Genomic DNA, 27673 nt, shown 5'->3' with positions numbered 1-27673 from the left:
ATAAAATCCACCATTTCTCGAAAAGAGCTAGTAAATATCCTAGCTCAATTCGGTTGAGAACTATTTAAGGAGCCGATCCTCTTCATATGTAAATGAGCTCGTCACTATTGATATATTCAAGTAAAAGATTGCCTAAAATATTGATGTTAAGGGGGGCAGGTAAGGTGAAAAATAATACAAATATCATTGTTCATACGCATGATAGAAAGGAAATCATGACCATGGGGTAGGCCCTGGCCCTGCTGGCCACCCCCTGTCGGCTAGTAAATATCCTAGCTCAAGTCGGTTTGCGAACTCCTATTTAAGGAGCCGATTCTCACCATTTGGAAATGAGCTCAGCACTATTGATATATTGGTCTAAAGAATTGCTTCAGCACGCTGAACACCCAGTCTCCCTCTCTCGTCCAGAGCTCCTTGTTGCCTAGTGTGCTCATAGCACTCTCCAGTACTAGTAGTTTGGCCTGAGCACAAACAATACTCTGTAGAAATAGGAGGGTTTGCTGTGAACATTCGCGAGATGCGAGAAACGATTGAAATTATGCAAGAGCAGGAGGAACTCCTCATTGTTCATGCACGGTACATACGCCCGGATGTAAGATTCAGATGCGTGGTCTCCTCTTGACCTGCAGCTTCGAGTGTAGCCAGCAGTTCCACAAGAGATTGTCCTAGTCCTACGTCCTCATTCCAGGTGCCATTGCGTTCTTCGTCTTTGGCCCAGACAAGAAGAGGGAGCCCTCGACGGAGGGGCAATCGGGCGTCTAGCTTCATCCGTGAAAACTTAGGGCCTTCTTCATGTGATCAGTGGTAACCGAAGGTTCTTGAACTGTGTGGTTGGTTGAGTTGCGAAGTTTTGTTGGTTGGGTTTTCTGATCACTCAGTTTGGAGGCGGAAGTGAAACGATCATCTGGCAAAATTAGGAACAAAGTCTTATGTTGCTTCCAAGGTGTTGGTTTGAATGGAAGTCAAAACAACCATCCAATGTGGTTTTCTCGTTGTGTTGACAAAGTCTTTTGTCTGGAACGCTGCTGGTGAGGAAAGGTTCCTGATTCCTGATCCTTGGCGCCGAGGGTTGCTGCAGTTTTTTATTCCGCTGATTGTATCGGACTCCCATTAGATCTCCGTTGCTCCAGGTCAGAATCAATTGGTTTTTCTTTTTAGGGGAAGAATCAATTCGTTGTGATCTACTCTGTGTTCTGCGAGATTGCCTCGCCGAACTTGAGGAAGAGCTCCGCGTCAGACGCGCTGGACGAGTTGGCGCAGGAGAGGACGTTGCCGCTTCTCAGGCTGACTTACTCGTTCACGTAGCTCGGGGCCGTGGACGATTGGGGCGACGCCGGTGGCTGCGCTGGCTTCGGGGGTGCTTCTGGGCAGAGCAGGCAGCTGAGGACGTGCACGACGTCGTGCATCGTCGGTCGGTCGGACGGCTGCCGCTTGCTGCAGAGGAGCGCCAGCTGGAACATCCTCTTGACCTCACCGAGATCCTTGCATGTGGCGGTGATGTCTGGGTCGACCATCTCCATCACGGTGTTGTCCGCGGCTTTGGATAGGATCTGCAAGGGAGAACAACAAATGAGCATAACGACACTGGTGCAAGAAAGAAAGTTTATAACAGTTAAAACTAAGAGCTGTTTTACGGTGATTGGGTTAGTACTCGGAGTACTTAGCAGTACTTACATGTCTGATCACGTCTAATTTTTATTAGCCGTCAGATCTTGCGGGGAATTTTAATTGATTAGATTTAATATGTTAATTGCGATAAGGGCATAATGGTCCGGGGGAAATATCTTTTCTTGAACCGATCACCTGAGGACCAGATCCATGTCTACTCGATCCAGTTCAGAATCCTGCTCCGATCTATTCGTCGCCGCTCGCCGCTCCTGACCTTCTCCGTCCTCGATCTGCCCGGTGAGAGGAATAAATTCATCGTCCTCGTCCTCCACCCAACCAACCCCAGCCCCCCACGCCGTCACCGAAGAAGAAGAAGGCCGGATCTGCGCCGGCTGAATCGGCGGCGACCGCGGCGGGCGATCCCATCTCTTCGCGCGTACCATCCTTAAGGTATGAATTCGGCTTGGCGTTCTGCTCGTTCTCTTGGCCGTTGCGCCCCTCCACCGTGCATGCAGTACAACCTCAACCCCACAAGATCCGGGTACGGACTAGAACAACGAATGGAAAGCTTCATCGTGGCATAGTTTCTCTTGAGCTAATCGCATCATGTTTGTTTAAGTAAGATGTTGACGTTTGAGATGAGATATACTAAAGGAAGATGAGATACTGGTTCCATAGTTCACTTAATTTAGTTTATTAAAGTCATCATCACTTTAGGTTTGCATAGCGCATGAAATATAGTTTAAAGGAAGATGAGATACTACTTGTTGGACGTTGATGATTGGTTTCCCTCACATGTCAAACCAGCAAAGTCTTTTCCATGCACTTGTCTTTGCCTATGAGCTATTTTACACCTGCAACATTGATAAACAGAAAGATGTTGATGATTGGTTTCCCTCACATGTCATATGCAGGAAGACATGGCGTATGCAAGTGATGAGAGTATGTTCGAGTATGTAAATGTTGTCAGCGAGATGTTTGATAGTGAGGCTGAAGGCTATGAATTCTACAACAAATATGCTCTTGAAAAAGGTTTTAGTGTGAGGAAAAGCTACGTTGAGTGGGATGGATCCAACAAATACATAATTTTAAGGAAAATTGTGTGTAGTCGTCAAGGGTTTCGCGAAGATAAGCACATGAAAAGAAAGATGGAAGATAGAAAAAGGAGGCCACGAAGTTTAACTCGTGTTGGGTGTAATGCTAAATTGGTCATTACGAGACAGGAGGAAACCGGTCGGTGGTTTGTCAAGGATTTCATCGATGAGCACAGCCATCCTCTAGCCCCACGAGATCTTTCTTGTCTGCTGCGTTCGCACAGACGAATTAGCGATGAGCAGAAAGCGGACATTGCGGACATGGAAAAATGTGGGATCCGCAAATACCGTATTATGGATATTTTGTGCTTTCAATATGGTGGATTTGATAAGGTTGGATGCATAAAGAGAGACGTTTATAATTTCTGCCATGCTAATAAGCAGGAGACAATCAGTGCCGGTGATGCTAAAACGGTGATCATGCACATGATGGCGAGGCGAGAGCGAGATGTGGATTTTTTCTTCAAGTACTTGGTAGACGAGCATGGCCATCTGAAGGGACTGTTCTGGGCTGATAGTCAATCGCGACTTGACTACGAGGCTTTCGGAGACGTCATTGTTTTCGATAGCACATACAGAACCAACAAATACAATCTGCCATTCGTGCTTTTTGTCGGGTTGAATCACCACCGCAGCACTGTTATATTTCGCTGTGGTATAATTTCTCATGAAACAAGCCAGCATACGAGTGGATGTTGCGGACCTTTTCTGATTGCATGGCACAGAAGCATCCGATATCTGTGATCACAGATGGGGACCTTGCAATGCAGAGAGCAATAAGGGTGGTCTGGCCAGACTCAAACCATAGACTATGTATATGGCACATTCAGTAGAACATTGTACGCCATCTGCATGATGACGACGTAAAGGAGGAATTCAGATCTTTCATTTATGATACTTCTTCCATTGAAGAGCATGAGATAAAATGGATACAATTCTTACAACGGAATAAAGTAACCAGTGAGGAGTCTTGGCTGCATCAGATGTATCAGATGAGAAAGTTGTGGTGTGCTCCATATCTTGAGGGGCGTTGTTTCCTAGGATTGAGCAGCAATCAGAGGAGTGAGAGCTTGAACTCTGTGCTACATACGCATCTTGAGGGTAAGATGTCGTTGTTTGAAATGCTAGAGCACTATGAGCGTTGCCTTGCGTCGCGACGGATTAACGAAGCTCTCCATGACGTCGAAGCCTTGCAGTCCGTTCCATTTACAGAGGAAAATGCTTCGTCGCTTGAGAAACACGCCGCAACAGTTTTCACACCTAGTGTCTTTAAGATGGTCTTATGGAGCATAGATGTTGTCAGCAAATGTCAGATTAGAGAGATACTAGATGGATCAGAAGATTCCACTTATGTTGTGTCCAAGCAGGAAAGAATGGATAAAAAGTTTGGAGTGCGCATTGAAGAGCAAGGAGGTCTTTTGCACAGGGTGAGTTGTTCTTACCGTAAGCTGGAATGCGCAGGAACACCATGTTCCCACATTTTTTACATATTGGGGATTTTAAAACAAACAATTCTGCCCGGTTGTTGCGTTCCCACTAGATGGACTACGAATGCAAAATGTGCATACGCACCTACCAGAAAAAACCAGATGTATGACTATTCGGTAAGCCTGCAGAGGTACCGCGAGTTGCGGAATTGTAGTCACACCGCAAGTTTCCAGGCATGCCACTCTGATGAGGACTATCACCGTCTAAAGATGCTTTTGCAAGCACAACATCATGGCAAGCAATCAAGTTTTGAACAAGCTGACAGCAAGGAGTCAACTAATGCTCAGCATAACAGCATTAGGTTTGGCCCGTTGATGCCGCACTCGCAGAAAGTTGATAAGGTTCTGGATCCCATGCATGTGCCAGCACGAGGTGCACCGAAGAAAAGGCTGCATGCAAAGACAAAGAAGTCAAGATCACAGAATATCTGTGGCTATTGCAAGAAACTAGGTCACAATCGACGTAAATGCGCTAAATTGCTAGAGGTACGAAATATGTTCATATTTTTTTTGCATGTGTTTTACTCATAATTGATGTCCATGTGATTTATTGTATTCTTCTGTGTAGGATCTCGAGGCTGAACTGTGATATCTACATACAGCATGAACCGACGATGAGCCAGAGAAAGTCGTGTGCCATTCAGCTTTGTGTGACGTGGTCTTTACATTCTATTTCATCGTGACAGTAATTTAGTGAAGTGCGGTTGTACTGCCATGTTACTGTATTAGTTCGACATCTTTCATTTCCATTTTCTGTGTGTATCATTTGATGTCCAACTTTAAGAATGATGATGTATTTCGACAAATTGGGCACTATGATTCTTCACCCTTACTATGGTTGTCATGCATATTCATAATCATCATGCATATTCTTCATTTACAGAGCAATAATGACTGACGTATTTTTTAAATAAGCGGGGCCCACTGGGGTGTGCTTGGAAATCTTTGAAAAACCTCCATGCACGTTCATCTTCGCTGCATGCAAATCGGGCGGCAGCCGCTGTGCCAGTAGCTGTCAAGGCCTTGATGAATCACTATTCACATGCAGGTCCCCGACTCTTGCATGCAGGTCCCCGACTCTTGCATGCAGGTCCCCTTGAGGCATAGACCGATATTTTCAGCAGTCAGTCTAGAGGGCATTATAAATTCAAAAAAATACAAAAACTTGGAAACCTAGTTTTTTTTTTGTGGAAGAGATCATGTGTGCCAAAACTGAGGTGATTTGGAGGTGGTCGAAAAAATGCCCGCATTCCCGGTGGACCATTTGGTCTAACTTAAGCCAGTTTTTGAAAAAACATGAATTTTCCACCACCTCCAAATCACCCAAATTTTCTTGTACATGGTCACCCACATGTGCAAAACATGTGTATGCAAGAAAATTTTGAAAAAAATTATTTTACAATGCCCCCTTGAGGCATAGACCGATGTTTTTAGCAGTCAGTCTAGAGGGCATTATAAATTCAAAAAAATACAAAAACTTGGAAACCTAGTTTTGTTTGTGGAAGAGATCATGTGTGCCAAAACTGAGGTGATTTGGAGGTGGTCGAAAAAATGCCCGCATTCCCGGAGGGACCATTTGGTCTTTTAACTTAAGCCAGTTTTCGAAAAAACGTGAATTTTTCCACCACCTCCAAATCACCCAAATTTTCTTGTACATGGTCACCCACATGTGCAAAACATGTGTATGCAAGAAAATTTTGAAAATAATTATTTTACAATGCCCCCTTGAGACATAGACCGATGTTTTTAGCAGTCAGTCTAGAGGGCATTATAAATTCAAAAAAATCAAAAAAATACAAAAACTTGGAAACCTAGTTTTGTTTGTGGAAGAGATCATGTGTGCCAAAACTGAGGTGATTTGGAGGTGGTCGAAAAAATGCCCGCATTCCCGGAGGGACCATTTGGTCTAACTTAAGCCAGTTTTTGAAAAACGTGAATTTTTCCACCACCTCCAAATCACCCAAATTTTCTTGTACATGGTCACCCACATGTGCAAAACATGTGTATGCAAGAAAATTTTGAAAAAAATTATTTTACAATGCCCCCTTGAGGCATAGACCGATGTTTTCAGCAGTCAGTCTAGAGGGCATTATAAATTCAAAAAAAATCAAAAACTTGGAAACATAGTTTTGTTTGTGGAAGAGATCATGTGTGTCAAAACTGAGGTGATTTGGAGGTGGTCGAAAAAATGCCCGCATTCCCAGAGGGACCATTGGGTCTAACTTAAGCCAGTTTTTGAAAAACGTGAATTTTTCCACCACCTCCAAATCACCCAAATTTTCTTGTACATGGTCACCCACATGTGCAAAACATGTGTATGCAAGAAAATTTTGAAAAAATTTATTTTACAATGCCCCCTTGAGGCATAGACCGATGTTTTCAGCAGTCAGTCTAGAGGGCATTATAAATTCAAAAAAATCAAAAAAATACAAAAACTTGGAAACCTAATTTTGTTTGTGGAAGAGATCATGTGTGCCAAAACTGAGGTGATTTGGAGGTGGTCGAAAAAATGCACATTTCTGATATTTTCACACGTTACAAAATATATTATTGGACAGAATATAGACAGCACCACACAGCAACAGCACATTCATCCAATACAATAGAAGATAGCTCTCTGAATACAATTCATCATATTAGTCTCCGAATTCAAAAGACCGAACAAAGATAGAACATTACAAGTCTCGAGACCGCGAGTAGCGAGTTTGTCTTCACATTACAAGTCGATATCGATCATCTAAACTACCATCACATAGAAGAGAGTTGCGGTCATCACGATGAGCATCATCGCGATGAAACTGGTCTTCATCCGGTTCCTCCAACGCTCCCTCCTCTCTCCCGCTAGATAGCGGGCGTATCTAGATTCCGCCTCCGCCCTAGTGGTGTACCCTTTGTAACTGTTACCGCTGAAACGGTGAACCTGTCTCCGACACTCCTCCCAGTCGTCGTAGACTCCGGGAACCTTACCCTTGTACACGACATACGACGGAATCTCTATGCACAAGCCAAACAACAGACAATACATAAGCAATAAATAAGTATGCAACAAAAGGATCGGAAGAGAAAAGCAAGACATTAATAGCACAATTCATGGTCCTAGTAATAAATAGCATCGATTACATCTAAGTTGAACGACTGTCCAAACCAAAGAGACATACAATTCATTAAAGTTTAATTACAACATGAGCCAATCAATGTTTCAGAACTACACATAGCATCACTACTTTCGACTCGACTCATGGGACCGGAGCGTGGATGAAGCCGTCGTCTGTCCTGATGGTCATGAAATCGCGGGCGTTGTCAGCCTGCATTTGTAGCGTTGTGTCTATCTCACTGCACAGAACACGGAATGTTAGAAGAAATAAAGAACGATCGATGGATGCATTTTTTGCTGTTTTGGCTGATGTTGTTTTGGTGCTGTTTTCGTGCCATTTAGGATGGCTGCAGTGACTTTTTGGTGCCATTTTTGATCTCTTAATATGGTTGCAGTGAGAGCAAAATATGGTTGTTATTGTTTTTGTTTTGTTTCAGAAACAGGACAAACCAAAGGGCCCACGTCTCCCCTCCAGATTTTTCGAGGGCCAAAGGACAGGACGTTTGAGTTTTCGAGGCAACTCCCCATGTCTCCCCTCCACTGGCAACTCCCCACGACGCAGGGAACTCCCCTCCTATTCCATTGCCGCTCAATCTGCCTCCCTCCTCATTCCATTGCCGCTCCATCTTCCTCCCTCTGCCTCCACCATCAAGCAACTCCCCTCTGCCTCCACCATCGCTGGCTAGGAGGGCAATGGCGGAGGAATCGTGGAGCAACTCCCCTCCGTCTGCCAAGAGAATGGCGGAGGCATCGTGGAGCAACTCCCCTCCGTCTGCCAAGCATCACCAAGGTGAGGCGTCTGGCAAGGAGCCGCTGGTGGTCGACGACGATGTTCCGGTCCCCGGGCAGAAGCAGGACTACACTGTGCTGCTCATGGTTGATATCCACCTGAAGAAGGAGAAGCTAGATGTTGTATGCACCAGTAATCCAGACGAAGCCGACAAGAGGATCCGCGAGATCAAGAGGAGGCTCGGCGGCATGCTTTCTCGGTCGATCAGCGTTGATGTCGAGTATACGAGGGAAGATGAACCTCCGCAAAAGGCTGCAGTTCTACAGTTATGCGTGGAGGATCTCGTCCTGGTATACCACATCACCGCGGCAACCAAATGGTAAAAACATCCAGTTCTGAAGTTTCTGAAGTTCTGACGTTTCTGCCTAATTAGTAGTTTCTGAAGTTTCTGAAGTAGACGCAATAGTTCTGTAGTTCTGAAGTAGATGCAATACTAGTTCTGAAGTTCTGAAGTTTCTGTCTAATTAGTAGTTTCTGTAGTTTCTAAAGTTTCTGAAGTAGATGCAATAGTTCTGAAGTTCTGAAGTAGATGCAATACTAGTTCTGAAGTCCTGAAGTTTCTGTCTAATTAGTAGTTTCTGAAGTTTCTCAAGTAGATGCAATAGTTCTGAAGTTTCTGAAATTTCTCAAGTAGATGCAATAGTTCTGAAGTTATGAAGTAGATGCAATACTAGTTCTGAAGTTCTGGAGTAGATGCAATACTAGTTCTGAATTTTATGTCTAATTAGTAGTTTCTGAAGTTTTTGAAGTAGATGAATTTGATGCACCAGATTAATTTGATGCAGGCCCAAGGAACTCCGCCCGCTCCTGCAGGAGAAGAAGCTGTACACCTTTGTTGGCTTCTCCATTGGAGGTGACAAGGAGAAGCTGAAATTGTCTGGTTTGGAGATCAACCCCGACAAGTACGTCGACATGCAGCGCAAATGGAGAGTTCCAAACAATGGAAAGAAGTGGCAGGCTTTGGCTGAGTTTGCAGCCAGCCTCATCCACCCATCGTACAAGGAAATGAAGCAGAAGATCAACAAGGAATTGGACCACAAACTATGGGGGGACAGCCCACTGCCAAACAACCTCATCGAGTACGCAACGAAAGATGCGTACGTCACCTACGAGGCATGGAAGAAAATCAAAATCGTCAAAGAAGGTTTGGAGTACTGGCAAGAGGCGGAGGATCATTGGGATGACCCCTACTACTGGGGATATTGAGTTGTTTGTGGTATTATGTGTCTCAGTTTGCAGTTATGTGGTTGAACAAGTTTGCTTTTGTAATGCTGAACAAGTTAGCTTTTGTTATGTTGAACAAGTTTGCTTTTGTAATGATGAACAAGTTTGCTTTTGTTATGTAGTTTTGTGATTGTTATGATGCTGGTGCAGAACACTTATGGTTGTGATGTGATGCAAAATCCTTCAACTTTTGGTGATCATTTAGTTCAAGTTTTGGTCAGATCATACAGAATGTTGTCTAGAAGTTTTTGTGATCATTTAGTAGTTTTTTTATACAGAAGCCTTTCACTATAACTAAAAAAGCTGAAGTTCTCAGCATGAAGAATCACACAACACAGCACCTACATTATGATGATACACTATCAACTGCAGACCTGAATGCATCCAATTCGGCCTTTCCCAAGCAGTGATGGTAACTGAAAGTATAACAACTAAAAACGCAGCTCTACTGTATGTGTCCAATAGTGCCATCATAACAGAACTTTGAAAAGTCCTATATTATACAGTAGCAAGCATCACAAGTTTCAGATGGTTTTCTAGCAAGTATTTTCCAGAAAAGTGGATTGGTGGCACAAAATTGCTACACTCAGTCGATCTACCTAGCATTATCAGCATGGATACCATTGAGACGTGAACAGAAACTGGGGTACCTGCACTGTCCTGCGGTGGTTGAGGAGATGGATCTGTCTGATCCCGTTCGGGGGGCGCGGGGGCGGCGGGGGTGGAGTCGCCGACGGCGTGCGGGGGCGGCGGACAGAGGGGGACGAGTGGGGGATCTGGCGATGGAGGGAGGGAGGTCACAGTGCGAGGGGAATAGGTGGAGTGGGGGGAGGGTTCTAATGGCCTACTTCGGATGGGCCTAATTCGGATGGGCCGTCTCGTTGTCTGCGCCTGAGGCATGCATGCATGGGAATGGCGGCGACGTGGGTTTGCATGCGCGGGTGGCGGACGTGAACTTTATCTATCCGAAATATGTTATGATTTCTATCCGAAAACAAGCTCGCGTGCGACGCTCTCCCGTGCGACGCACGCCTCTCGCGTGATACGCGATTCTGATGCGACTGCGTGCCAAGTTTTATAGATGGAAACTTCTTTAGACACAATGCCATCTCAAAAACAACTCAGAAACAACTGTATGATTGATCATAAAACACATGCATTGTTGTTCAAAGAACTATCTCATGAATAAATTGTACCATAATTGTGAACATAATGTGAAACAGAAAACAAAATGTTTGTTTGCAACTAAATAATCCTGGTTTGAAGCTTAAACTGGTTGAAAAACAATTGAGCCTACTCCATATTGTCTTCTGCACTGCCAAAATCCAGTGACCTCTTGCGTTGCGTCGTTGGAGATTGCGTCGGGCTTGGCGACGACCCATGTGCATCAATCTTTTTCTCTTTAACATCAATGTAACCATACAACTTAAGTTGTTCTTGGTCTTTCTCTACCAACTCTCTAGCAAGACCCTCCATTTCTTGGATTCTCACTTCCTGTAGAAAACCATAGGAATTGTATTAGGAAGAACTCAAAAAAGACGTAGCCATAAACTAGATGCTTGTAACATGTAAAATTTGAACCTCGGAATCAATGTCATCCTCGGGAAAACAACCCGTAGTTCTATTGTACACAATGTACAGGTGACATGTCTTGCTGCCATTCAGATCAGAAAGCATTTTTTGTACATCATCTGGTCCTGCAATCAAGAACATTCCTTCTGGCAGCTTCCACGCAGACCCGGGTAAGAAGTAGTACAGTTCTGCTCCCAGTTTGCAACCAAAAGTATCTCTCATTTCACTCATAATGAGATCGTAGGTCACTTTGGCGGGTTCAAAAATTCTGACTTCTGCCGGGTGTTCATCAAAGTATCCTCTCGGGACATGTGACATCTCATCATCCCTACTAACAAAAAATTCCATGACCAGCACCTAGTATCTCACATCAGAGTTAATACATTCAATGAGTAAAGGGGCAAACATAATTTTTTATGTGCATAGCAACATTGCGGCGTTGTTACCTGCTTTTGTGGAATGTATCCTTCATGTGGAGTGACTGGGGATTGTGCCATCTCAAACCTTCTCACCTTATTATGTGGAATGTATCCTTCATGTGGTGTGACTGGGGACTCTGCCATCACAGGTTTCTTATCCTGCGTATGAAACGTCGATAGTGGGTTTACACACAAGTTTTGAAAGGTCATACCATATCTTGGGTATGCATCATTGCGAGGTACTTACAAGGGGAGAATTGACGATATGTTGTTGGGGTGGACTGATGTGGCATTGAACGGGTGACTCTATCGCAATGTCTTGAGTGAATGGCGACTGTGCCGTCTCATGATGCTTAGCCTACATACAATCGCCGACATAAGGTTGCCACAAATTGAAGATGTTTGTATCATAGAATACGTAGGTCCTTAATATATAGAATCGGTGCGAGATACTTACAGGGGGAGAATAATTGCAAACATGTTGTCGGGGTGGCCGTGAGATCGCACGGTCTTCTAACATATGTCCTTCCAAGCGGACCTTCTCCAGCATGGCCTTATAATCCATGTCCGACCGCTCCTGTAGCAGCTTACTGTCCATATCCGCACGTGCCTGCAACACATAGGCATCCATCCTGACTCGCTCTGTCTGTATAATACTGTCCACAAGCTTCCGGTCCTTCTGCAACGTTTGATGCATTTCCTTGTAGCCTAAGACAAACTTTTTTTCCATGTACTCACAGTCCCTCTTATACTTTTCTTCAATCTCAAGACGCATCTTCGCCATCTTACGGGAAAACTCCTCACGCTCCTCCTTTATCATCCTGTCCACGTATGAACGTTCTTTTTTCAGTTTCTTATCTACCTCAGCGCGATCCTTTTGCACCTTCAAGTCGATCTCCCGACGCGCTTCATGCAAAGACTTGTCGTACTCCGCACGGTTGTTATGCGCCTCTGAGACCATGGTCCCTACAGCAACACATATACCCATAGTATGAAAACTGTATCCACACCCTCATCCAACTAATTCGAAACAATACGACCGTGAAAAAATATTCATAATCAGTTCGTACGATCAACTAGTACAAACTATCAATCAAAAAGCTCTTGCATGACATCCTGTACTCGAATCACACCAGAACTACTCAACTATGGCAAAAGCTGGATTTTCTAATCTCTTCGGAAATTACTTGTTGGTCGAATCAATGGAAAAAATAATCAGCACTGCAGTCGAAGATGAGAGAAGCCGTGGAAGAGACCTTTTTAATCCGGCGTCGGCGTGGTCGCTTGAGAAGCGATGGCGCGATCCCGGCGATGGCTATGTGAGGAGAAACAAGGTAGATGGGGGTGGTTAGGATAGGGTAGATATGCGGTAGAATGGGAATGTATATATCCGTGATTGTAGGGTTAATTAGTTATTTTGAAGTAATGCGCTTCGATGCAAGTTTTTTTTAACGAGCGCGATCTTTTCGGGGCTTCGAAAACATGTGCACTGACCGCGGGTCGAACCACATATCACACAAGCCCGAGCCATCGCCGTGCCCGTGCCAACCCGCCACCCACCATTCTAACTTATTGTTCTCTAAAAAAGGAAGAGCAATAAATTCAGTCCAAGAATTTCCAGATATAATTGTCAACCCATTTTCGTTCGTAATTACGAGATATGTTTGGCGCAATTAGTGGCTAACTGGGTTCTTTTTTTTGAGGAATAGTGGCAACTTGGTTTGATACATGCCAAACGTTACGTTCAGATTAGTTGCATTATTTCGTTCATTTTTTACCAAAAAAATCTATACAAAGTGTTAATTGGACAATGTGAACAATGTGGCACGAAGGTTGTCGGCCCAGCTAGTGGATGGAACGGATGGTACATGTACACGCAAGTACGATCTCTGACACGCGCATTTCGGGTCCCTGTACATGTACATGTAAACCAACCCAACATTGATCCGGTTCAGTGGATGCATGCATGCTCTATGTGGCACGAAGTATGTCGGCCGAGCCAGTCGACGGACCAGATCGATGCTACAGGAGGGACTCCATTGTAGACCAACGCTCCATCAATGTCCGGTGTGTGTGCTACGTCCACCGTAAGACAAACATAGTTCCGTCAACCCTAAAACCCTTAAACCCTAAACCCTGATAACCCTAAACCCCCCCCCCACCCCTCCCACTAAACCGTAAAAACATTCAATTTTTGCCCCACATGGAAACCATTATGCATGCATTCTCTATGTGGTCATGGGATGCCATGAAAGATTTTTGGGATTATACACGCAAGTACGATCTCTGACACGCGCATTTCCGGCCTAGCATGTCAACATCCCGAAAGCACTAGCTGGGTTCCTCACCTGTATGAAACCAACCAAACATCGATCCGGTCCAGTGGATGGATGCATGCTCTATGTGGCACGAAGTTTGTCGGCCGAGCCAGTCAACGGACCGGATCGATGGTACCGGAGGGAATTCATTGTAGACCAACGCTCCATCAATGTCCGGTGTGTGTGCTACGTCCACCGTAAGACAAACATAGTTCCGTCAACCCTAAAACCCTTAAACCCTAAACCCTGATAACCCTAACCCCCCCCCCCCCACTAAACCGTAAAAACATTCAAATTTTTACCCCACATGGAAACCATTATGCATGCATTCTCTATGGGGTCATGGGATGCCATGAAAAAAGTTTGGGATTATACATGCAAGTACGATCTCTGACACGCGCATTTCCGGCCTAGCATGTCAACACCCCGAAAGCACTAGCTGCTTTCCTCACCTGTATGAAACCAACCCAACATTGATCCGGTCCAGTGGATGGATGCATGCTCTATGTGGCACGAAGTTTGTCGGCCGAGCCATTCAACGGATCGGATCGATGCTACCAGAGGGAATCCATTGTAGACCAACGCTCCACCAATGTCCGGTGTGTGTCCTACGTCCACCGTAAGACAAACATAGTTCCGTCAACCCTAAAACCCTTAAACCCTAAACCCTGATAACCCTAACCCCCCCCCACTAAACCGTAAAAACATTCAAAATTTTGCCCAACATGGAAACCATTATGCATTCATTCTCTATGTGGTCATGGGATGCCATTAAGAAAGTTTGGGATCATTAGTACATATACATGCAAGTACGTTCTCTGACACGCGCATTTCCGGGCTTGCATGTAAACACTCAACCCTAAACCCTGATAACCCTAAACCCCTAAACCCCTAAACCCCTAAACCCTAATAACCCTAAACCCCTAAACCCTAAACCCCATAAACCCCACACCGAGTTCACAAGATTTTATTATTTCTTTATATCATTTATCCAAATCTCACATAACTCACGTGGCCCACCCCTCCCTAAATCCCGTGATTACAGCTCCGCATTCTAACCACCCGGGCCGTCCGCACCTCCCACGACCGCTGCAAGATCAGACCGGAGACGCCGGTCGCCCACGGAATACAAGAGTCGGCGGCCACCACTCGCCGCCCACCGCCAACGTGATCTGAGGGCTCGGACGTCAGTGTTCTTCTCGCCGCCTCCTCCTCGCGTGAACGTGCCGTTTTTCCTTTGCGCCGTCGACCGCGCTATACCGACACTTATAGTTTCCGACGCACTAACCACCGCCATCTACTCGGTGGCACCATCTCTGAGATAAGGTATTAGCTGATCGTAACTCTTTATAATCGTTGTCCGCCGATGCTTTAGTTGTTGAACCCTCATAGGTTTTGCACCCAAATAGGTTCTGTGCTTAAACCCATAAGTGGATCATATGTTAAATGACCTAGTTAATTTTGTTAAAATTAATTCTATGCTAATTTTGTTATACATTTTCCAATTTTGTTTAGATTAATTGAGCCTGATTTTATCATTGCATACGAGGCAGCAATGTCAGTTTCAGATACGAACCTTAGTAATGGAGAAAATCCCATCTCCGAAATTACCGATGCGGTAACTAATTTACTGTTTGTGTACAATCGTTTCGTACACATAATTCATGTGTACTCAGTAATATTTAATGGCATGTAACAGGAACTCGCCGAAAAGCATGGTCATATGAAGTTAGTATGCTCACAGACAAGGTTCGGAAAAACCATGAAACTGTTGTCACAAGACCACAAAAAGTACATCATATCAGAAACCAGTCTTGGCGGTCTAACCCAGATGCATGAAGTGACTCTACGGCGCATAATGTTGGTTAGACTAGCCAAGAGCATAGATATGGACACGCAATCCATTACCATCGGTAAAACGCCAATTCCTATAACAAAAGAGGACGTGCAAGGTATATTTGGCATTCCGATAGAAGGGGAGGATATAGAGCCACATCTGGAAATGCAAACCGACACAGAATTGTTTACCGCCTATGCAAACAATGGGCAAATTTTGATTTCTGACCTTGAAACGGCGATCCGAGCTTCCAAAGCCCCAGACGGCGATTTCCTGAGGCGGTTCATTCTGTACGCAATTGGTACTGTTCTAGCACCAACAGCACAACATTATGTGGACTCAAAATTTCTCAACCTCGTTACAGATCTTAAAAACCTTCGGAAATTTAACTGGGGATGTTTCACACTTAATCACTTCTTCAAGTCCGTTCACAAGTTTAGAAATCGAGATCACGTAAATCTACAAGGAAATCTAATTCTGCTCCAGGTTAGTGATAGATCACTACTTAAGGTCCTTTAATTATTGTTCTGTTGCATATCTGTATGGTGATGAACTAATTTATTGTGTAGTATTGGTACTGGGAGCACGTGCGTAGTGGGCGATTAATGTATGCTTCTAGACCCCCTCCATTGATCGCACGATGGGACGAAATGATGGCTACTTTAAGAAGCGATGCTTACGAGAAAGGAGGTCTTCATAACGGGCTGGTACCTATCTACAATTGAACTTTCTATATCCGATTTTTATTTGGTACTAATGGTTCATTATATTTTTAAAAAATAGGTTGTCATGGAAATTTGTGCTCCTCAACGACCGTCCGAGAATTCTAATAATTTTCCAAGAAAAAAAGATGAACATGTGCATCAACATGATTCGTATCAAGCACCATCACAAGGACAGCAATTTAGTAGCCAGCAAGTATGTACTCCAAAGACTATTTGTTTTTGCAATATCACAAATAGGTGTCATGGAACCTCATTCATTTAGCTATTGTTACCAACGGGGTTTTATTTTGTTTACACAGATTGAAATGGTAGTTGAAGTCATGAATGCACGCATTGCTGATCATGAAAAGAAGGTATGCAGGAAGTTAATGGAAATTGAGCACAGATTTGATGTCAAATACCAGACTCTAGGTGAAGACTTGATCGACATGAAGACTAAAACTGGCACTAATCCTAGGTTGTCGAAGGCCGAGGACGAAATTAAAGACTTAAGGAGGGAACTCCATGTATGTCATACTGTGCATTTTGTATTTTTTACGAATATGTTCCTTCATGTTCATTATTGTTTGCATTGTTACAAGACTTAAAATACGAATTTACAAGGAACCGACAATCAGTGTCACGGAAAGGAGGCGTGCAGGTGATCAAAATTGGCCCAACATGTTAATATCTAAAAGTAACAAACTAATGATGAACTACCTTTGTTCATTGTAGGATCAAGTCAATGTGTGCAATTCATCCCTGACAGGAACTCCTAGGGCTAGCCAATTCACGACAGGGACTTCGAGTACACCAAGTGCAAGACATGTGACGGAAAACAATGAGGAACACAATTAACTCCGATGAAGCCTGTCTTTGGTAATGATTACAAGTTCACGGATGAGGACATAGATACAGCCGTTTACATCCGCGGAACATATGACCCTGTTGAAATAGCTAGAATCGGAGACATTTCCCTCACAGCAGAAAATCTGAAGCGAAATTTGGACGAGAAATACATTTATAGTGATGTAAGCCCATTATACTCTATTCTACATCATTACTGCAACAACTGTCTTATTATTGTATGATTGAAAATTTGGCAGGTTATTATGGCATATGTTCTCATTAGCCAAATTGAGAATGATACTACCTCAATCATATCCCCTCAAGAAACCGAAAAGCTGTTACAAATGAAGGGGTGGTTCCTGTTGGACGTGCAGCCTCATGGTTAGCTCGTGTAGCAGGAAAATTTGTAGGGCGCCGAAAGGTACACGTTTTCCACACTTTCATAGTTTACGTACACACTATACACGACAAATTTCGGTTCTCAACCCAACCCAAATTTTACTGCAGGTGCATGTCCCACTCAATGTACACCAAAACCATTGTATGCTAATGATGTTTAATTTTGACAAAAAAGAAATTCAGACTCTGAACTCCATGAATTATCATTGCGACAAGACCAAGGAAGATTCTCTTGTAAGTGTTCTCTTGCTACCTCTTTTGATCCGCATGGAACATGAGCTCCCAAAGTACCGTAACCCTATGTATAACTCGTCGTACCCTAGGTGGACTCAATTCAGTTCTGCATTGACGAAGCTGTCAAGAAAGGGTTGATATCACCAGCTAATAACATCAATTTTGCCAAATGGACCAAAAAACTCTATGAGAACATACCACAACAGACCGATGGGTACGCATGGCCTCATAAATTATTATTTGCGTACACGAATAAGATTACTGATCTTTAACTAAACATCGCAGGACTTCCTGTGCGGTTTGGACATTGCAGTACATGTTGTCATGGAACGGGGATGAAATGACCGATATTTTGAACCAGGTAATGGAATGCCTAATTTAAATTTGTACTTTGTTTAGCTTGAAAGCTATGCTGACGTCAGTGTCGGTTATCCAATATAGGCAAGGATAGATATTTTCAGGTGGAAAATATGTACAGCCTTACTGCATTCAAATTGCAATGCGCTTCGTCTCGAATCATATAAGTTCCCCGTAACGGTTAGCGCTACATGAAGAATATATCATTTATTTCATAATTCTCATGATTAGAACTAACGCAGCACTCTCTCTTATACAGAAGGATGTGTACGATGCCCGGCAAGCAGTTCTACCTGATGCTTCAGAAGAGGACGTACAATTAGTCAACAATCCCGATGGTTCCAACGAACCTGACACATCCAACTCCCAGAAGGATACCGGTGCAGCCAACTCCCCCAAAAATGGTGCACCCAACTCCCCCAAAAGGAAGAGAGCACGTGGACGCCCGAGAAAGCTAGTTGATCACGAGCAAGCAGCAAAAACAAAGAGTCTTAAAGAACTGAAACTTAAATTTGACAGCAAGACCATAGCCAACCAAGTGTCTTCGTTACCATCACGGTCACGCAGAGAGCATAAACCAGCACCAGCTTTATTGAGCCCATTCAAACACAAATAGGTAGCATCAATTGATCATCAATTCATACATGCTCATGCTCATGCTCTACTTCTAGCATCATTTGATACACGTTTTGTTCTTATCAGAAAGTGGAAATAGGTACTTTTGGCAATCATGAGCATCCTCTACTTATTGCAATATCTAATGCATTGATACATTCTCATGCTCATGCTCTACTTTTAGCATCATTTGATACACGTTTAGTTCTTATCAGAAAGTGGAAATAGGTACTTTTGGCAATCATGAGCATCCTCTACTTATTGCAATATCTAATGCATCATCAGTACAAAGCTTGATTTGGCAATAGGTGGAATCGGCAATCATTTGCATGCTTTAATTTTGTCAAAAATTAATGCATAGTTCAGTTGTAATTGCTCATAGATATGGCATGAACATGCTGAGTTATACACTAAACATAGTCATGCCAAGCTATAACTACCATAGTCATATTATGAGAGTTCCTAGCATGCATCACCGTACGGCAGAATAACACAGCAACCATAACATAGACCACCGTACGATACTTGAGTTGCTAAGGCCTTGTACAATGCAAGGTGCTTAGGGGAGTTGCTTATAGAAATAAACCAGGCTTTTCTTAAGCACATGTGCTTATTTGTACAGGGTAGACGCATAACTAGGCGTCTCTCCTGTAGAAATAGGCACTAGTGCTTCAGAAATACCCTGTTTATTTTTCTAAGCACCACCCTAAGCATCTAGCATTGTACAAGGCTTAAACATGCATCACCAAAATAGTATTAACAACTAGGAACACTAAACCAGAGTAGCAGCAAACTCTTAACATAAACGGCAGATCAACCACCGCTCAGCATAGGTTCAGACACACCATAGGACATCAGTTTTAGACTCCAACAACAAACAAACATACATAACATAACAGGACACGGCGGTCCTGGGGCAGCAGCAGCATTCTAGCAGCACATCACTTCTCTCCCTTCTTCAATGCATGTTGCAGGGCTCATTGACTTTGACAATCTCGAGGAAGCGTGCGTAGGCAGCATGTTTAGCCAGAGTACTGGCTTCATGCTTCTTACCATGTCCATTGCCAGTGCTGAAGGCATGCTGGATCATGCCATCTATGCCGCCACCGATCACCTTGCAACAGAAAGGGCACCCAATCTTGCCAAAGAAACGGTACTTGATCTTCCCAGCAATCAGATGCCTCAGGGTGTACCGGCTCTTGCTGTGCCTGCTGTCCATGCTGTAGTCCACGTCGTCGTCATCCTCCTGTGAATTAGTGAATTAGTACACATAGAAGAACTCAGCTAATCTATTATGGTGCATTGACTTTAATTACAATGTTTTGAAAGTACACATGTGTAACATGGCAACTATCTATTTGCTAGAAACAAGGCGTATGTGCACATACATAATTGAGCCAAAGAAACTGACATGCATAAATATGGACGGTGGAATAGTTGCATTTATAGATTAGTGCACAAGTAGTACATAATTAACACATGAAAGACTTCATGAAGTGGCTTGGTTTAATGATATTTGATACTTGTTACAGGTGTAATTCTTATTGGAATCAGAAAAATGGCTTCATTATACTTCATGAAATGTTTTGATTTTTTGGTATCCAGTGGATATGTACTGTCAGCCCATAATTATTAAGGGAGCGATCACTTCCTTTGCAAAATGGAAAGCTGTATAGAATTTGCAAATGGATCATCTATGAACATGTGTGCAAACTAATCATATATGAACATGTGTGCAAATTAATTCATCTACATAAACTAAAATGAATCAGGAACTGCAGCATTTTGTCACTGTCCTTGGGAAGCCCATGGAGAATCCTGCCATATATCCATTGTTTAACCCACTTTTTTATTAATGTATCCCTGCCATGAACATTTTCTTGTATTTGGGTTCATTACCCCACTTCTTTCATTAATGTATCTCTTGTGAAACTTATGCTCATCTAGTTAACAAGACAAACCAGCCTTTCATTAATGTGGACGCTGCAACTCACGGTGCCGGACCAGCCTTTCTACTGCCACGCTGTTCGGCATCTACTTCCAGCCTTCTTTTGTTTTTGCAGCGGTAACAATTTATATGAACCTTCTGACAGTACATTCTTTTTGTTTTTTTGCTATTTCCACTAATGTATTGTGTCTGTTATTCGTTTTTATCTTACATAGATCGTACCATGCAATGTGAGATTGGCATTCAATGAGCTCGTCGCAGACACCGTGACCTTCGATGCTCTTGGGGGCCCATACACTATGCAGGTCGAGAAGGGGCGAAAGATAACCCAGATAGGAGGAGATGATTGGGATCGTTTCATCGCCCGCATGCGTCTTAGTGGGGGTGAATTGATCAGCTTCTCCTTCAGAAAAGATAGGCCCAGGATTTCTGTTATCTATCTAAATTTGATTCCGGATAGTGAGGATGAAGTTCATGAGGAGGAAGATGGTGCTGATTCAGATGATGACGATTCTGATGATGATGAGAACCCACTTGTTGAATACCTGTATGCCCAAGGACTCAGACTGGGCGACGAGGAAATCGGCAACCTCTGGGACATGCTTCCGCTACGTGAAGACTACCTAGGGAAGCCATTCGTGACCCGCCTCACAAGGACGAATGTTAAACGGCATATCATGGTATGTTACTTAGTGTGGTAATTACATGATATACATGCTTAGTTAGTGTAGTAGTTCATATGATATGCATGTTGTAGTACTGTGATGAGAGGCCTAGTTTAGAATTCATTTAGTGAAGAATTTTATGACATGCATGTAGTGTAGTAATATGCGATGATATGCTTAGTGTACACAGTAATCTAATGATATGCCTAATTACTGTAGTAATTTGATGCTTGGCGTATAGTGTACTGATGTGATGATATATATGCTCAGTGTTGAATCCAATGATATATGTGTCTTGAAGTGTATGCTTTGTTGATAATTGCACGTGACATGATCATATATCATGTCAACTGTTTTGCTATTTCCACTAATGTATATGATCATGTCAACTGTTTTCAGAAATTACCTAAGAGGTTACTTGATAGCTGTGGCATCGACCCGGACGAAGAAGGCATGGCTGCTGGACTACGCCTTACCAGAACGGGCTCCATCACCAGTTGTGCCTATGCAGTGGACACGGACGGTCGCACTGTCTTGAGCAGTGCAGGGTGGAAGAAGTTCCTTCGTGCCAAGAATCTTCGGGTAGGACAGGCCATCCTACTCACTGTTGCGAACACCCGTCGCCATGACTTGAGGATGATGATCACCATCCACCTCATTTAGAACTGCGGTGGGCCATGTATCAATCTGAAATGAACTTGTTATGTTAGCTCTTATTTGCGAGTACTTGTCGTGTATTACCGTACCTATATCTACTCATATCTAGGTACTATTGCTTGTGATGGATTGCAACTATTATTAACTGGTACCTAATGCTCTACTAGCTATGATTATTCCACTGTGTGATGTTTTATAGGCTGTAGTGTGACATGGTAACTGTTATATATGGTAGAGGCTTGTCTCTAAGACCTTGTACAATGCAAGGTGCTTAGGGATGTGCTTCCACTGTGTGATGTTTTGTACGTGTCAGGTTGTAGTATGAAATGCTAACTGTTCTATATGGTAGTGGCTGGTCTCTAATTGGACCGACATGTTGAACTAGTATCAATGGTAGAGGCGTTTCGTTATGCGCCACATCCAACAGTTCACATAATTAATTATCCAAAGATTAAGGTATGAAACCCTTGGTCATACATAGCAACATTTCGTTCCTAAAAATTAAGGTACTTCCACATTCAAACTAACTAATACTACAAATTCGAAGGAACTATTAATACATTAACAGCACATAGGGAAGTAGCCCTGGTCCAATGGCTTGAGAAATGACGAACAAAAACTGAAAGAAGAAGGATCAGCCAGTAGCAGCACCATCAGCCTCCCAGCCTCACAACTTCAGCCAGCCTGGTGAACTCCAGGTTTTTTCCTGCAAAACACACATGTGATGTTGGAGGCAAGAAAATAAATATGCCAGGGGTCTTGTCATGGCAACTAATCGCACGGAATGCTAGTACAAATGATGGAGAACAAAACATCCAACATGAGCAAATTCATAGGAGTTCTAGATCCATGGATACCATCAAGAAAAAATGGTCAGTTTTAATTCAGACACAAGACTAGGTGAAAACATGCATATTTCATATCAGCAACATTGATATGGCATCTTTGCAAGCTTGGGTCAGTGACTTGTCTTGTGTTTCATGGCATGACAATAATTTTAACAATAAATAGACATGAAATTGACCCAAACTCATGTACAAAGTTAGGCCATATGATGCATGGATTAATTCACACATAAATGAAAAAATGCCAACTTTGTATAGAATTTGCAGTACTGAAATATTTCAGTGTGTACCGGTGTGTACTGAAACTGCAGTGGTGAAATAATTCAGTGTGCATCGGTGTGTACTGAAATTGTAGTAACGAAGTATTTCAGTGCCTACCGGTGTGTACCGAAATATTTCAGTGTCTACCACTACAACATTACAAATTTTGCCTAGGGCAGTACCAAAATATTTCAATGCCTACCGGTGTGTACCGAAATATTTCAGTGTCCACCACTACAACATTACAAATTTTGCCTAGGGCAGTTCCAAAATATTTCAGTGCCTACCGGTGTGTACCGAAATATTTCAGTGTCTACCACTACAACATTACTAATTTTTCCTAGGGTTCATATGATGTCTAGGGTTCACATACATCATAATCCATCCTCCAAATCCATGTGCTCAAATGTTCATGCAATTCATTGAGATTAAAATGCCATCTAGCATTCCCTCTCTGAACTATTATGATCAGTATCACCACGATGTAAGCACGAGCAGTAGAAAGATGAGGAGTGGGGAAGCTTACTCTAAACATAGCTACCGCCGCTGTTCAGACGAGGAGAGCGGCGAGGGAAGCGTGGAGAACGGCGGGGAAGCGAGGTCGCGACCATTGTCCTCCTCATCTTGCGCTTCGAAGTCTCCGGTGACTCGGTTGGAGGCTGCACAATCTGCAACGGCGCCTCGTGCACGGTGGGTTCCTGATCCAGTGGATGCTCTACCCTGGATCTGAATGCCCACCACCTCCGCCTGGTCCACTCGCTGGACGAATTGGCCTGCTCCATCGCCCAGAGGAGGATCTCGATCTTCTGAATCGGTTGCGCGGGCTGGGGGAAAAGCTTTGCCCTCTCCTTCTTCGTCAAATTCTTGAGAGTGGCCATTGCCGTCCAGCTCATCTGCCTTGTGTTGTCAAACCAAGAACGGATCTCCCTCAACCTGGCCAACTTGACCTGGTCGCCGCCGGCGATCTGCACCAAGTCGGTGTTCTCGCCGCCGGCCATCAGCTTGATCTGCCGTGGAAGAGGGGGTGGGGTGGGTGGGGTGGTTGCCTGAGTGGAGCGAAGTTGCAGCGGCAAGAAGGAGGAGATGACTGCGGTGGACATGGAGGAGAGGGAGGAGATGGCCGCCGATGAGTAATTGTGGAATGTATAGCACCATGGCGGCGGTTATTCATTCGACGAGAGGGGCGGCGCGTGCAAATTTTCCTAGGACTAAACTGCCCCTAGATTAAAACGCGTCCCCACCTTGTCACGAGTACCGGCCCCACTCGTTTTAGTACTTTCGCGTACTTTCATCGGAGTACTACCCAGTACTTCGTATTTGTCTGCTGTTAGATCGACATCAACGAACGGTTCTAAAAAAGCCCAACCACTCTAAGACTTGTATAAAACTAAATATGCACAGCTGCATTGTTCCCTACACAACATGGGCATCTTATGTTCAACATGGAAGTTTTACACAATTTTTCAGTGTAGACACCAGCAAAGCCCTCCACTTTGTTTCCGGTTTACGGGAAAAAGTACATCCGGACCGATCGGCAGATCGATACAGGACCGCGTTCGATGGCAAAACACGTCCGGACCGCACGGTCCGAACTGTTTTGGCCGGTTTGAGGGTTGACTTTAGAAATTTCCTAAGTTAGTTTTGTCGATCACGAATTTGATCGCTTCAGGGTTTTTTTTCATCGCTTAGGCATGCCTTTGGTCTTGTATGACTTTGCTATTTGCCGGCGTTTTTGTGTGTGTGTGTGTTGATGTTGGCTGTGTGCATCCTAACTATGTAGAGGCCGGATGTGTGATCATTATGGTTGTATCCTTTTGATGCTTTATTTTTTTGAGTAATAAAATCCACCTTTTCTCGAAAACAGCTAGTAAATATCCTAGCTCAATTCGGTTGAGATCTATTTAAGGAGCTGGTCCTCTTCATATGTAAATGAGCTCACCACTATTGATATATTCAAGTAAAAGATTGCCTAAAATATTGATGTTAAGGGGGGCGGGTAAGGTGAAAAATAATACAAATATCATTGTTCATAAGCATGATACAAAGGAAATCATGACCATGGGGTAGGCCCTGGCCTGCTGGCCACCCCCTGTCAGCTAGTAAATATCCTAGCTCAAGTCGGTTCGGGAACTCCTATTTAAGGAGCCGATTCTCACCATTTGGAAATGAGCTCAGCACTATTGATATATTCATCTAAAGAATTGCTTCAGCACGCTGAACACCCAGTCTCCCTCTCTCGTCCAGAGCTCCTTGTTGCCTAGTGTGCTCATAGCACTCTAGTAGTTTGGCCTGAGCACCAACGATACTCTGTAGAAATAGGATGCACCGGGAGAAGGTTGCTGTGAGAAAAGAGCAGGAGGAACTCCTCGTTGTTCATGCACGATACATATGCCCGCATGTATGCGTGGTCTCCTCTTAACCTGCAGCTTGGAGCGTAGCCAGCAGTTCCACAAGAGATTGTCCTACGTCCTCATTCCAGGTGCCATTGCGTTCTTCGTCTTCTGTCCGGACAAGAAGAGGGAGCCCTCGACGGAGGGGCAATCGGGCGTCTAGCTTCATCCGTGAAAACATGGGGCCTTCTTCATGTGATTAGTGGTAACTGAAGGTTCTGAACTGTGTGGTTGGTTGAGTTGCAAAGTTTGGTTGGAGGCGGACGTGAAACGGTCGTACTCGTATGTAGCAGACACTGGGGGTGTTGGATCATCTGGCAAAATAGGAACAAAGTCTTTTGCTGCTTCCAAGGTGTTGGTTTGAATGGAAGTAGAAACAACCATCCAATGTGTGTTTTCTCGGCGTGTCACTGTCTGGAACGCTGCCGGTGAGGAAGGATCCTGATTCCTGAACCTTGGCGCTGAGGGTTGCCTCGGTTTTTTCTTATCTGGGTTGCCTCAGTTTTTGATCCCGCTGATTGTATCGGACTCCCATTAGATCTCCGTTGCTCCAGATCAAAATCGATTGGTTGTGAGTTTTTCATATATTTTTTTTGAGGGATGATTGGCTGTGAGATACGCAACGCTGCAGGCCCAGTGCGTGCTCCCCACACTAGTAGCAATGGCATCTGATTCGCAGCGCATTACTCTCTTCTGCGCCGGCAGGTCATGAGCTGAACTAGACAGTCGACTTGCGTGGGAGGCTGGCAGAGAGATAAGCTCTGGCCCCATGCATGTATCAATCATCGCTCGCACAGAATGACAGAAAAAAGTAGGAATTCCTCGGCACTACCATCTAACGGCCATGCCGTGGCCACTTAGCTAGCAGTAATCAGTGAATCAATCACAGTGGCATTACCTGGCGTGCGCGCAACGCCGGCGATCTGGGCAGAGTGCAGAAGCACCATCAGAACTTCTACCCAGCAGGATCTCGATTGGTGGAGGCTGTTCATACAACAACAGAATGCCACTGGCACAGTAAATGTGTCGTCCCAACTGAGCGAACAGGCCGGTGGCACCGTAAAAGCAGCATTGCCTGTGCCCGGTTGCACCCGTCTCCAGCAAAACACCAGCTTCCTTTCTGTTTCAGCACAGTTCGTATCATGATCCCAGCCCAACGGAGGTCGCAAAAGGGAAGGCGAAAAGAAGAGATAACTGACTGATGAAACCAGAATGAGCAGCAGCATATTTACAGTGAATCGAATCGAACACATCCCCAAACCCAGTGTCCCCCTCTGCTATTTTTGACGAAAATAGTTAGCGGAAATGCTACCCTGGCAGCTCAGGTCAGTCTACTCTGTGTTCTGCGATATCGCCTCGCCGAACTTGAGGAAGAGCTCCGCGTCGGACGCGCTCGACGAGTTGGCGCAGGAGAGGGCGCTGCCACTTCTCAGGCTGACGTACTCGTTCACGTAGCTCGGGGCCGTGGACGACTGGGGCGACGCCGGTGGCTGCGCCGGCTTCGGGGGTGCTTCTGGGCAGACCAGGCAGCTGAGGACGTGCACGACGTCGTGCATCGTCGGTCGGTCCGATGGCTGCCGCTTGCTGCAGAGGAGCGCCAGCTGGAACATCCTCTTGACCTCGCCGAGATCCTTGCATGTGGCGGTGATGTCTGGGTCGACCATCTCCATCACTGTGTTGTCCGCGGCTTTGGATAGGATCTGCAAGGGGAGCAACCAATGAGCACAACCGACATTGGTGCAGGACAGGGAAGTTCAACAGTTAAAACTAACTATGCACAGCTGCATTGTTCCCTACACAACATGGGCATCTTACTCCAAACAAGCTAATTTTGACAGAGTAGGGGAAAGTAAAATGCTCAAGCCAAATTACCAGCATATTAGTAATCAAAGCAGAAGGTACTAGTAGTTACTACTCCCTCCGTAAACTAATATAAGAGCATTTAGATTACTAATTTAGCGATCTAAACGCTCTTATATTAGTTTACAGAGGAAGTACTAGATAGCTACAGTTTTTGACAGTGGTGTGCTTCCTGCTGAATTTTCAGCCATATGATTGAAGGCAGGGGACAAACATGGCAGGCTTTGCAGGACACTGCACAAGCTGCCAGTGATAATAGAGCTTTCACCAGCCATACAATGAATCGCACCCACCACAGTGCAGATAGATCTAACCCCCCATCACATGATAGCTTTCATGTTGCCTGTCCCCTTCAAGGAACACGAACCTAATGCCCATGACTGTGAACTTATTGAGCCTCAGAATCAGAAGGGAGTGAAGGCAACGAACAAGCAAGTGGAAAATTA

At 44.3% G+C, this 27673-nt stretch overlaps 2 protein-coding genes and 1 pseudogene across 3 annotated transcripts in view; 2 read left to right on the top strand and 1 right to left on the bottom strand.

Annotated features, from left to right (window-relative positions):
• Positions 1-1253: 1253 nt before the first annotated feature.
• Positions 1254-27673, bottom strand: part of LOC125514898 (LRR receptor-like serine/threonine-protein kinase ER2) — a 32527-nt gene continuing 6107 nt past the window's right edge. Inside the window, exon 27 of one of the 2 annotated variants that reach the window (XM_087528737.1) lies at positions 1254-1550. In XM_087528737.1, the coding sequence (XP_087384863.1) occupies positions 1290-1550 (261 nt within the window). In that variant the 3' untranslated portion in view covers positions 1254-1289. Of the gene's footprint in view, positions 1551-26547; positions 27068-27673 lie in introns of those variants that run through there. The other variant, XM_048680271.2, reaches the window with a different exon arrangement.
• Positions 1920-4778, top strand: LOC147966216 (protein FAR1-RELATED SEQUENCE 5-like; annotated as a pseudogene).
• LOC147966215 (uncharacterized) lies at positions 20849-21877 on the top strand. Its single transcript, XM_087528094.1, has 2 exons — positions 20849-21229; positions 21614-21877. The coding sequence occupies exons 1-2, from the start codon at positions 20849-20851 to the stop codon at positions 21875-21877; spliced, it is 645 nt and encodes a 214-aa protein (XP_087384220.1).

The sequence above is a fragment of the Triticum urartu genome, chromosome 6A, assembly GCF_056163025.1.
Source record: "Triticum urartu cultivar PI428250 chromosome 6A, HENAU_Tu73, whole genome shotgun sequence".
Classification (NCBI taxonomy): Eukaryota; Viridiplantae; Streptophyta; class Magnoliopsida; order Poales; family Poaceae; genus Triticum; species Triticum urartu.
The sequence above is the reverse complement of the archived record's forward strand: the minus strand, read 5'-3'. Positions and strand labels throughout refer to the sequence as shown.

Bases quoted from the DNA above. Each gene is read 5' to 3' on its own strand.
- LOC147966215 (XM_087528094.1), top strand. From the start codon at position 20,849: ATGCAGGTCGAGAAGGGGCGAAAGATAACCCAGATAGGAGGAGATGAT. The intron at 21,230-21,613 runs GTATGTTACTTA...AACTGTTTTCAG, and splicing joins ATGTTAAACGGCATATCATG to AAATTACCTAAGAGGTTACT.